The sequence below is a fragment of the Stegodyphus dumicola genome, chromosome 3, assembly GCF_044657685.1.
Source record: "Stegodyphus dumicola isolate Sdum_Otavi_A_Nest chromosome 3, ASM4465768v1".
Taxonomy (NCBI): domain Eukaryota; kingdom Metazoa; phylum Arthropoda; class Arachnida; order Araneae; family Eresidae; genus Stegodyphus; species Stegodyphus dumicola.
Genome location: NC_140770.1, coordinates 229,266,313 through 229,278,964, shown reverse-complemented (window position 1 = coordinate 229,278,964; position 12,652 = coordinate 229,266,313). Strand labels below are relative to the sequence as shown.

Sequence of the window (12,652 nt, the reverse complement as noted above, 5' to 3'; positions counted from 1 at the left end):
GTCCACCGTTATGCTGAAATGATAAAATTCACATAGGAGAGATCACAATCTGCAGTCACACAGGCAAAATGTCCAGAGAAGCTGAAAGCCATCTGGAAGCATGCTACATGTATACATCAAATGTCACACAAATAAGTTTTGGCAACAGTGGGTTTTTACATAAATATTGTTTGGCAATATGGTAAATTGACTCATCAATACCTTTCTTGGTTTTTCACCAGTGCTACAAATAATCGGAGAGTACCAGAGTTAGTAGTGAAATGCTTTAAGAGAACACAGTTATAAAAAAGTATTAAATGAGTGATTTCATTCCTTTTAGCAATTCTAGGGATAAAAATCTTAACCAATGCTAAATTTTAATTGAAGAAGTAGGAGCTATATTTCTCATAACAGAACTGCAGTTTCCACTTCTATTATGAGAAGTACAGCCTGCATTTCTTATAATAACAATGTTTCATGAACAGTTAACAGTTATTTTACCTCTTTTTTGATAATCCTTTTGGCAGAATTAAAAATTTTGCACCACAAAGATCATAGGAACTGAAAACTCCTTCTTTTGATATTACTTCCTTAGAAGAATTTTTCTGAGGCTGCGAGACTTTAAGGCAACATTTTTCGATGCATATGGCCACTAAATCAGTAATATAATTTTGTGGCATTTCATCTGGATCATAATTTCCTTTCAAAAGCTTTACATGACCCTAAAGAAAAAATAAACGGAAAATGTGAAATCAGCATGTCATTTTATAAAGTATAACTTTCAGATAAATGACTGAGATTAGGTACTGGGAGATAAAATTAAGTGAAAATGATAAATTTAATGAATTTCATCCAAATATATTACAATTATGCTAAAAAAACTAACAGTTGGAAATTAATAATCTGAAAAATTCAAATGATAAAAAAGGAAAAAAAATCATTTAGTATATTTTTAAACTCTCAAATGTAAAATTTCATTACTACTGAAAGAGAATATTACAAATGATAAAAATCTAACAATTTCTTATTTAATAACAGAATGGCATATCCAGCTTAATTACAAAAAAATAATGCTGCATAATTTTTTTAATTGTCGTGGATAGTAATCTTTTTAAAACTAATGTAAATAATAAATTTTAATTTCTTGGACACTGATGTGAATTCATAAATGCGACTACTTTAAGTTTTACATTTTTAATTAAGATCTCTTTATGACTACTACTACAGCTTATTTTTAAAATCTCACAAAACATTGCTAATATTGTTTACAAATTTATCTATACAGATAGTAAAGGCACAATTTTGCACTTCTTGCCACAATGAATTATGTCAGCTTGTCCTGATGTATCGTAAGACAAGTGAGAAAAGTCACAACCACACACATTTAGATGTAGCTAAAATTACAGTCGTTACACGAAAATATAATTTTGTCGTCATTATAAAAATATATTAACATTCTTTATTAGATAGAACAATTCTTTTTTTCCCCTTAGAAAACGGTTTTGAGAACAATTTAGAATATGTTTCAGAATAATGTGCAAGACTGAATTTTGATTCACTTAATTCAAGAACTTACTCTTTGAGTAAAACAAACTAGCAATTACTAGATCAATAAATTGCATTACTGAACATTTGATAAATAATTTCAATTGTTCAGTCAAAAATAATAAATATATTTAAGTATTATATAATTCATAAATTACAGTCAAAAGTCCTTAATTCGGACACCCATAATTCGGAATGATCTATAATCCGGACCTCAAAACTAAAAACTTTCTGCGCATGCGCCGCGTTGACACATGCGCATAGGCATTTACGCGTGCGCGTAAGATTTTTTATGACTGCGCATATGAGTGTGCGCAAGTGCAGAATACGTTTTCGCGTGCGCGTTTTATGTATAATGGGCGTATAAGCTAAAATTATCTAATTATCTATTTCAGTTAATGTTGATGATTGCATTGTTCCTTAATTTCCGAATCGGATCCGGCTTATTATTTTTTACAGACTGTAGGAGCAATTTTATAAAAGTAAGCTTAAACTTTCGATTATATCAAATAGAATTTCCGATATATATTTGTTAATATGTAAAGGATCTGAAGCGAAAGTATGTTTTGAAATCCGAAATCTGTTTATCAATTTCACGCTGCTCGGCGGCGGGAACGCCGCAGCGGGCGCGTAATGAATTGGAAGTTGATCTGTCAGCACTATCCTTATCTTCAGGGCAGATGTTTTTATTTTATTTGGCTTATAATTCCTTACCAAATTAGTATTTAATCTCGATGTGCTCCGTCTTTGATATGATTTAAAACAAGTTCCTCGTCATTATAATTCGCTTCCGATAGCGAAGAAAGTGACAGAGGTTAGTGAAAACGAAAAAATTTCGATTGACAAATTAGTCGGTGTTCTCGACACAGCAATTATAGGACTTGAACAGTGGAACTTTGTAACTGAACAAGAAATTATGTCTGTTTTATAGAATTAAAGAGAAAGTATTATCACATGAAACGAAGCAAAACTTAAACAACGTACATTGAAAGAAATGTTTAATAAAGTAAACAAATAAATATTAAGCTTTTTCTTTTTGCAAATTTTGATACCCTTTAGATCATAATTGTTCTTTATTTCATAAATTATGGTTTCATATTTTTAATTTTAGAATTTCTGCATGCCATCTTACGAGATTTAAACTGATGATCCGGAAAAATCGATAATCCGGAATCGCCAGATGAGTCCGGATTAACGACTTTTGACTGTATTTGCTAACAATTCAAACTAAATCTGAAGAATATTTAGTTAAATTTGGCAAATTTTTTAAGCTTGCATTGTAACTCTCCACTGATTGCCAAGCAACTAAAATTACATTAATCTAGGAAAAAATCGACTTACTGTTCGTTAACTCAGAATTCAGTCGATTCCCTCCCATAACAGATTTATTATTAAGTGTAAAATTACTAACATTACTACAGGTTAAAAAACCACATCTTAATTCTATACAATGCACTGACATTCATCCAAATCCACAAAAATTTTATAAATTTTATTTTTATGACATATAAGTCAAGTACAAGTTCCAACGTATTGTATAAATCCCATGTACAAGTTTAAACTTGTAAATGGGATTTATATTGTGTTGTCTTGCAAATTATGAGAGATGATATTCACATTTGCCGATTTTATTATTATTATGCTCTTTCAAAAATTAAAACAAAGCTAAAAATTTAGCATTCATATGAATTAAATACTTTATTACAAACAGTAAAATGGAGGTTTAAATTTTTAATACAGTACAAAGTCCGAGATACGGACTTGTCGGGACTTCCGCGAATCCGGATTGGATTGGATTGGATTATTCAATTATGGCAAAGCACACAAGGGCTATCTGCCTAAAGGGAGGGATGCCTTTGTGGAGGACTTTCTAAGGGAAACTGGCTCATATACACGTTACACATGGGGAAAACCACGAAAACGCCCATGCAGCCAGCCCGTTTGCGGGATTCGAACCTCAGACCGAACTACCAGTGTTCAGCATCTTTACCGCTCGGCCGCTGGTGGGCCTCCGCAAATCCGGATGTTTTATGAAATAATGAAGCATTTATGATCTTAAGGGTATCAAAATTTAAAAAAGCTTAATATTTGTCTACTTTAAACATTTCTTTCACTATAAGTTGTTTAAGTTGCTTCTTTTTTTTTTTTTTTTGGTATTAAAGCTTTCTTTTTAATTCTGTAGACAGACATAATTTCTTGTTCAGTTACATAGTTGAAGTCCTGTAATTGGTGTGTCAAGAATTCAGACTAATTTGTCAATTGAGATTTTTTCATTTTCAGTAATCTGTCCGTCACTTTCTTCACTATCAGTAGCGGTATTTTCTGGATTTAGAACCACACTATAGATTTCGCCATCCCTTTGACGCTTGCGATATTATTTTTATAATTTCTTTAACTAAAAACTCTAGAAATTGAATATTATGATCCTAGAGACAAATAATATATGAATTAAAAAAAATCTAATCTTGCTATTGTTCTGTGGGTGGTGGTCGCACTGTGAAACCACATCGCGTCTAGGACTTTGAAACTTACTGATGTAGTAGGGAAAAAAAACTTACCATTTTCCGCGCGCGTTTCCAATAAATGACGAAATTTACGGATTTTTTAAAAAAAAATGTATGTAAGAATTGCATTATATATAATTTTTTTACATTATTTTACAAAGTAAATCGTCAGAAAAAATTAAAAAATAAACATTTATGTAATTTTTTCTATAGCAATGAAAATATAAGTACCTACATAATAAGGACATTTGGATAAATGGATTAAAAAACTCAATAAAATAAAGATAAAAAGAACTTAGTGGTTTTTTTTTTTTTTTACTTCAAAGATTTTTTTTTTTTTTTTTTTGTGTGTGTGGCACTGTTCAAAGCATGTTTTGTCTCTTTGGTACATGCATAGATTCACATTCCACGTTTCGCACATACATCTTGTTCTTGAGGTTTCTTCCTTGTGCTACAAAATGTACACTGCCTGGATTTAAATTTCACTGGTATATGCCCAGCGTTATTTAGTTTCTTTTCATCTGACACATGAAATTTGTGGTTTTTTATGTTAATAGAAGCGGGTTTGGTCTTTTTGGCTTTGTACGGATCATTCGTTTCCCATTCATACTTATTTTATTCGTATATCGTCCCAAAATATTCAGAAAATATTTTTAATTTAAATAAAACTTTTACGCAATTTCTATTTTTAATTATAGCAAAGTATATTTATATTAAATTTAAACCACAGGAAATAAATTATAAAAGCACAATACTAGCTTGGGGAGCAAGTGTGTTGATGTCAGAGAAAAGTATTTGGAAAAGAAAGACATTTTTACTGGGTAGGTGCATGTATTGTTTAGTAATAAAATAACTCTGTGGTTTCAAAGCCCTTCTAATCTAAATCTGGGTAAAAATAAACATTCCTATTTGAAAAGCAAGCGAACACCATTGAGAAGCAAACGCCAGTGGTTTCAAGGCGGGACCACCGAGCCTCTAGAGGATTGTAAGCATTGTGACAGAAAGCTCTAGTGGCGCAGTGGTCGCGCCCTGAAACCGCATAACAAATGCCATACATATAGAGGGTTCTTTTTATATATGCAGTTTAATTACTGCAATTTTTTTATTGTTTATGATAGAAATTATGATATACGATGACTAACTTTTGAAATTTAAAGTTGTTTATATCAATAAAAGGAAGTTATTTTGTCTCATTGAAAACAAATTTTAAAAGGCATCCGATCTGAAGTATTAATACCTAAAACATATATGACTTGATTCTACAGTCATTTTGTGTTATTTAGATGTTAAAGATCAGTAATCAATTCATTTTCACTCAAAAATTTCGGAAAAAGAGGAGGAAGAAAATTCAGAAAATAGTGGTTTCAGGGCGCGACCACCCCTTGTCAAAGGGTTAATTGATTGATGATTGAGAAGCATTGTCATCGCAATGAAAAACTTTGAGCCCTCTAGCGCTGCTTCTGGGTTTATGTGAATAACAAATCACTTATTCTTAGTTCAAAAAGCCCTAAATGTAATCTTTTGGCCTATGAGTGTCATTAACAAAATCTATTTCTAGCATACGGAAGGAAATTTTTCCTCATCAACATTTCTTAGCACATTTAACTGAAATCTGTAATCATCGCCAAGCGTAAGGTCAACATAAAAGGTTATCACACTTTTCGGTTGATTTTTACATTATGGTAACTGGTAGTTTGGCGACATTTTGGAGGCGATAAAGGTTACTACCTGGGACTTTGGTAATAATGTGAGCAGTACTCAGTTCCGATTACGCATTATTTTGCATGAGGGAAATGAGAGATCATGGGATATGTCATGTGATATTAATGGACGAATAACGGTTCTTTAATCGGAAAAGAGGGGAAATCAGGAAAAAATCTGGAAATTTTGTATTTAGCTTTATTCTGTATTGTGTGAAACAGTGTTGGTTAATTTTTGGATCCCATGGCCCTAACTAAAGTGAATTCGAAATGGGTATTTAGGCATTGTGATAAAGAGAAGTTTGCTTTTTATTTAGCAGAGGAAGTATGGAGGAAAAATTCGCAAAAAAAATCTTTCAATAATTTTATTGAATGATTTAGAAAAGTGTATCCGCCACGTAATCAAGATTCTGAAGAAGATTAGGTAAGTTAGTATTTTTAATTATTTGAGGATATTATTTTCATGCATTGTTCTAAATGTAAGGTGGAAAGGAATTTGGTATTATTGGGAAAATTGTTATTAGCAATGATTTAGTTTAAAGTAATTAGGATTGTAAGGTAATTTTTATTAATTTAATGTATGTGCTCATTTATATTTTAAGTAGTGTTTTTGAATTTAATTATATTTTAATGAAATGATAGTTATTTTGTGAATTTTATGTTTGTAGGAATTTAGTATACATTTTAGTTGAAGTAAACGTGCATGGAAATAATTTAAATATCTGACACTAAGTATTTGTAATGGTTGCGGTATGAATTCGTTGGTGACGTTTATAATATAATAGATAATTTAGAGGTAAAAGCTTTTAGATATTTTATTTATTTTATACGTGGAAATGTTCATATTTGGAAAGGGTATATACTTTTCCGCGATAAGGTAATTTCGTATGTGTTCTTTTTACTGGGTTTAAAGATTCAGAAAATTGTCATTCATTTTCGTGAAATTTTTCTAATTTATGAGAAAAAAGCAGTGTACATGGATATAGTGAAGAGTGTGCGCAATGCCATTTTTGTGCAATTCTGGGATGTTTTTTTAAGTAAAAATAAGTCAGCGTGTACATGGTTTATGTGTATGTGTTATTGTGAAAAACGTGCAATGTGTTTGCGATTGTGCACTTTTTCCCAATTTTGCAGCGAATATTTGTCATGATTAAGCAGTTTTGTTAGATAAAATTTCTATTATAAGTGTAATTTGGCTAGTAGATTGTTGGAAAAAGTGTTCAGTAAATAAAAAGAAAAGAAACGGGTCTTTACTTCGTGAAGACAAAATGGCGGCGGGGAAAAAAAAATAGAGGGTTGCTGTAGGAGAGTTAGTTGCCAAATTTTCGCCAAAAAATCGCCAAGTTACCATAATGTAAAGATCAACCCACTTTTCATTATTCAATTACTAACATAAAAAAAAAAAAAAAAAAAAAAAAAAAAAAAAAAAAAAATTAGGCATTGCTATTCGAGTCATTACTCAAGTTGTCATGTGTTGACAAACGTACGGTGATGAAAGTAAAATATAGTACAAAGTCTTTAATACGGACGTCCATAAACCGGACCTCAAAGCTACAAACTTTCTGCGCATGCATAAACGCATAATACCTTTATCCATGCACGTTTAATGTATAACGGGCGGTATAAGCTAGGCTAAAATTATCTATTTCAGTTAATGTTGCAGATTGTGTTGTTCCTTATTCTTCTAATTGGATCCGGCTTATTGTTTTTTACAGACTGCTAGAGCAATTTTATAAAAATTAAGCTTGAACTTTTGATTATGTCAAAAAAAGTTTCCGATTCTGGAGCTGCCAAAGGATCTACAAAGCGAAAGCATGTTTCGATGTACCGCTTCCGACAGTAAAGAAAGTGACAGAGAGGATATTGAAAACAAAAAAATTTCGTTTGATAAGTTAGTTGGTATTCTCGACACAGCAATTAGAGGACTTGAGCAGTGGAACTGAACAAGAAATTATATCTGTTTCTAGAATTAAAGAGAAAGTATTAGTACAAAAAATGAAGCAACTTAAACAACTTACATTGGAAGAAATAATTAATAAAGTAAACAAATAGATATTAAGCTTTTTTTTTTTGTAAATTTTGATACCCTTTAGATCACAATTGCTCTTTATTTCATAAATTACAGTTTCATATTTTTAATTTTATAATTTCTGCATGCCATCTTACCAATTGATGATCTATAATCCAGAAAAAACCTTAATCCGGAATCGCCGAAGTCCCGACGAGTCCGGATTAAAGACTTTGTACTGTATAAAAAATTATGATTTGCCAGGTTGGCATCAGAGATATAAAATATGAGTAGGTGTAAATTCAATGACGTATCTATGTAAAATGTTTCAGTTTCAGATGTAAGCCAAGCAGGCAATTTGGCAGTTACAGAGCCAAACTATTGATGATACAAATTTACGCTAAAATGAAAGTTTCGTTTAATCTTTGGATTATGGTAACTTGGCGATTTTTTAGCGAAAATTTGGTGAGCAACCCTGCTACAGCAACCTGCTAGTTTTGTTTGGAACGCCATTTTGTTTTCACGAAATAAAGGCATTTTTTTTTTTAATTCAACATTTCTTTACAACAATCTGCTAGCCAAATTACGGTTATGCTAAAACTTTTATGGAACAAAAGTGCTTAATCATGACGAATATTAGGTGAGATATTGGGAGAAAGTGCAGAATCGCCCACTGCTTGTCGCGTTTTTAAGAATTGCACATACACGGTATCATCCATGTACACGTCGACCTATTTCACTTAAAAAAACATCCCAGAATGGCATTGCGCACACTCTTGACTTTATCCATGTACACTGTTAAAGTCCTAGTTAGTAACCTTTATCCCCTTGCCAAAATGTCGCCAAACTACCTGTTACCATATTCCAAAGATTAGCCATAGTTTCTTCAATAATGAGGTATTTTATTTAGTGCAGAAGTGAAATTAAGAATTGGAACTCTCCACATGTTTTATTACGTGCAGGGGGGATAAAATGTGCATGCATAAAGCATACAAAAAAAAAGTTGTTTGTGGGTTTGAGGTCCGGATTTTAGATCATTCCGGATATTGGACGTCCAGATCTCGGGCTTTATATTATATCTATGTTCATTACATTTAAATAGCTTGTTTTGTAACTAATGGTAAACTGATTAAATTTAAAAAGATAAATTAAACAACTTGCGCTTCGCTAAATAGCAACACATGGACGAGTTCATGGGAAAGATATTTTTCATTCTTCTTGTACATCAGTTTTGCTAGGATCAGGGGCTTAGCTAGACAGGGGCAAGGGGAGGACATCTCTCCAGGGGAGCATCAAACTGATGTTATGAATTTTTAGAATGAAATGTTTTCCATTCTTGGCAAACAAGAGAGCGTGAAAACTTCAATTGTCCCAAGCACTGCAAACCTTAGCTACAGCTCTGGCTAGAATTTATATTGCTTATAAAGATTTTATAAGCAATATACCTCTTTTAATGTATTAAAAAAAACTGCAAACCTATAAAAAATGACTAATCTTTGGAATATGGTAACAGGTAGTTTGGCGACATTTTGGTAAGGTGATAAAGGTCACTAGCTAGGACTGTACATGGATAAAGTCAAGAGTGTGCGCAATGCCATTTTTGTGCAATTCTGGGATGTTTTTTCAAGTGAAAATAGGTCGATGTGTACATGGATACCGTGTATGTGCAAGTCTTAAAAATGCGGCAAGCAGTTTGCGATTCTGCACTTTCTCCCAATTTCGCACCTAATATTTGTCATGATTAAGCACTCTTGTTCCATAAAAGTTCTAGCATAAGCGTAATTCGGCTAGCAGATTGTTGGAAAAAAATGTTGAGTAAAAAAAAAACATGCCTTTACTTCGTGAAAACAAAATGGCCTCCAAACAAAAACTAGCAGGTTGCTGTAGCAGGGTTAGTCACCAAAGTTTCGCCAAAAAAATCGCCAAGTTACCATAATCCAAAGATTAACCAAAAAAAATTTAGTTAAAAAAAGATATTTAAAACTCACCTTAACTTCTTTAACCTCCTCATCAACATGAATAGTAGCACTTTCTAACTGAGGATGAGGAGTAGAAATATGTTGAAAGGCATCAAGATATGGTTTATGAAGAATATAACCATAACAAATATAGGCAATTATTAAAGCGTCAAAAATTAAAGCTAAATATGAGCAAACAAATGGAGAATTATGAATTATAACAGATGTTAGAAGGAGCAAATGAGATAAAGGCAAGGATCTAAACACACTCTGTAAACTTGAAAAGAAATCAGCAATTTTATGAGATACTGGGATTTTCTCTTCCTCATTTACAACATGCACATTTAATGGATACTGAATATCAGATGAATTGCAAGATTCAATATTACTGGACTGTTCCATTGCAGAAAGAGGTTCTGCTTCAATTTTAAATCCTGGTGTACATTGTATAGAATTCAAGCTTTCTTTTAATATTTCGTGTGAATCAGCAGTAACAACTGGCTGCAATTCTGAATATTGCTCTATATTACTTAATGAACCACCGACATTAGGCGGTGATGTTTTATTAAACCGAGCAGGACTTGATGGAACACTGATACTAGTAACAATTTTATGAACAGATTTTTTACTTTCACTTCCAGAATCAGTTAATGAATATTTTAGCTCTTCAAAACATTCTATAGCTTCTTCTACATTGGCTATCTCTGTTAAATCATTAGCTACAACTGATTTTAATTCACAAGAAAGGGAATCATGAAGTTCACAAGACTCTTTTAAACCTGATACAGAAATGTTTGGCTCACTTTTATTTACATAAACTAAGTCAGAAAGTGTATTTTCTTTTCCTTCTGCTAATTTCTTCACTAATTTTTCAGACAGACCTGATAATAGAGTGGATGACCCAACCTTTTTACTAAGTTTATTTAATACAAAACCTCTAACAGCTTGTTTGAATGGAGAAGTTTCATGACTATCTTTATGAGTAACAGTTTTGATAGAGAAGGAATCTTTAGTGTGTTCTGGAGAATCTAAACATAGTTCTGAAACACTTTTTTGTGTTAACTCAACTTCATCTACTTCATTTTTTAAGAAATACTTTTCGCCTGATTCAGTTAAATCACTTAATACTGCTTTACATTTCAAATCTGCAGAAATTTCTAATTCATTATTCTGCATACAAATTTTTTTGTGATTTAAATTATCATTTTCTGATTTTTGTTCTGTATCCAAATAAGCAGACATAGCTCCTTTTCTTCATAGTCTGCGCTTAGAATAGATTCCTATTTATTTGCTCAGAAGATACATCTGACCTGAAATGAAAATTTATGTATTAGAAATACTAAGAGAAACAGCAAATGCATAACACTACATAAAACACAAATATTGACATAAAAAATTGACAATTATTCAAAAAATATGTAGTATGTTTCTAATAATTTAAAAAACAATAACAATAAATAAATGAAGTGAAAACATTCCCACATATATAATAAAAAAAATTACTCTGTGGTAGCCCCTTGCTCACTCCATAATAATAATTTAAAACACACTAACGCATGTTAAACAAGTAAAACAAAAACATCGACATTTTTTAAACATGTGTTTAATATTATTTATGCATACCATCTCTTTTCCATACATATTTTGTATGAACTTTATCATTAACGAAAAATTGTACAATAATTGATATTTGCAGAAAACAGCTTCTTCACGTTATAGTTTATATTTAACTACGTTCAAATGACAATTTTTTAATGCTTTTGGTTTAAAAAGATATTATTACGATATATATATAAGCATAAAAGGCGTTGATTTCAGAATACACATACACAGTTTCTAAGACAAAATAAAACACTAGAAAGTGACACTTAAGATGTTTATTTTATTCAGAATGTAAAAGGTTTATTTACTTACGCTTATTTCCTTTTGAGAAATATCAGATTCGTATAGGGAAAACCATTTGACACATATACAACACATCCTCAATCTAGGTATTTAACTTCACGGATGGAAAAACATCAATCGTAACCGGCCGATTTTCGACTTTTAGTCTATTCCAAGAATAAATTTAGATTCGTTTCCTATCCTTACAATATATTTTCAAATTTTCCAGCATAAATATAGTGCACTTCGAGTTGTTCTAGAATAAAAAATTGCACGTAGCAGACGAAACAATGATGGCTAAAAGTAAGTATCAGGTTTGTAGAAACTCGGTATAAATTATGTCTGTAATCATATCATTAATTTTATCTGAAATTTAAAACACATAAATATGAGGACCAAAACGCAATTTTTTAACTATATTTCTCTTTCGGAATTTTCTTTTTCGAAATCTTCTCTCTCTCTTCTCCTCTTTCAAAGTACTTCAACTTCTATCCACTGATCAGCTATCCAAATTTAAATTCTAAAATTGATCGCTATGAATGACTGTCAGAAGTGGTGTATTAAAAGTAAAACAGTAAGTCTAAACTTTTATATGTAGTTCTAAGAATTTTGCCTTTATATTGTAGTTTAAATTCTATAAATAAATTTTCATATTACAGAGCAAAGGTACAGTGTGTGGTCGATGTACGGATATTTCTGTTATTGAGTTTAGAGATAAGCACTTCATCATAGCGACTGATTGTGGGAAAATCGGATCAATGGTAATAATATATTTTTATTATTATTATTGATGGAAATGATTCTGTAAACATTTAAAGCGTTAATAGTCTTAATCTTAATTTCTGAATGTCTAAATTACAAGTCGAAGCAAGAACTATCGTCTAAGAAAAAACAGTCGTTTAATTAAATATAATTTTGACTTTTAAATTACTCTGCATTTGCATCATTAGGCTAGATTGAAATATAGAGGGCATGCCGAATTTGTTTTCATGTCATCAGGGCCGGATTTACACTTAATGAGGCCCAAAGCTATTTGAAATAAGGGGCTCTTTATAGGTCTTATACTATATTTTA

The 12,652-nt window shown here is 31.4% G+C and overlaps 2 protein-coding genes across 6 annotated transcripts in view; one reads left to right on the top strand and one right to left on the bottom strand.

Moving 5' to 3' along the window:
* The window catches only part of LOC118200795 (testis-expressed protein 2-like), a 71,445-nt gene extending 59,565 nt beyond the window's left edge, over window positions 1-11,880 (bottom strand). For all 4 annotated transcript variants that reach the window (XR_015040415.1, XR_015040414.1, XM_085813882.1 and 1 more), the window contains exons 1-3: window positions 11,609-11,880; window positions 9,725-11,004; window positions 481-701 (exon numbers count right to left, since the gene is read on the bottom strand). Coding sequence is in view for 2 of the 4 variants with exons in the window: in XM_085813882.1 (XP_085670008.1) it covers window positions 481-701; window positions 9,725-10,936 (1,433 nt within the window). In the remaining 2 variants the exon portion in view is untranslated. The remainder of the gene's footprint in view (window positions 1-480; window positions 702-9,724; window positions 11,005-11,608) is intronic.
* A 126-nt stretch (window positions 11,881-12,006) lies between these two features.
* LOC146998286 (proteasome assembly chaperone 3-like) overlaps window positions 12,007-12,652 on the top strand; it is a 58,234-nt gene continuing 57,588 nt past the window's right edge. Inside the window, exons 1-2 of one of the 2 annotated variants that reach the window (XM_085813885.1) lie at window positions 12,007-12,152; window positions 12,238-12,339. In XM_085813885.1, the coding sequence (XP_085670011.1) occupies window positions 12,114-12,152; window positions 12,238-12,339 (141 nt within the window). In that variant the 5' untranslated portion in view covers window positions 12,007-12,113. The remainder of the gene's footprint in view (window positions 12,153-12,237; window positions 12,340-12,652) is intronic. The other variant, XM_085813884.1, reaches the window with a different exon arrangement.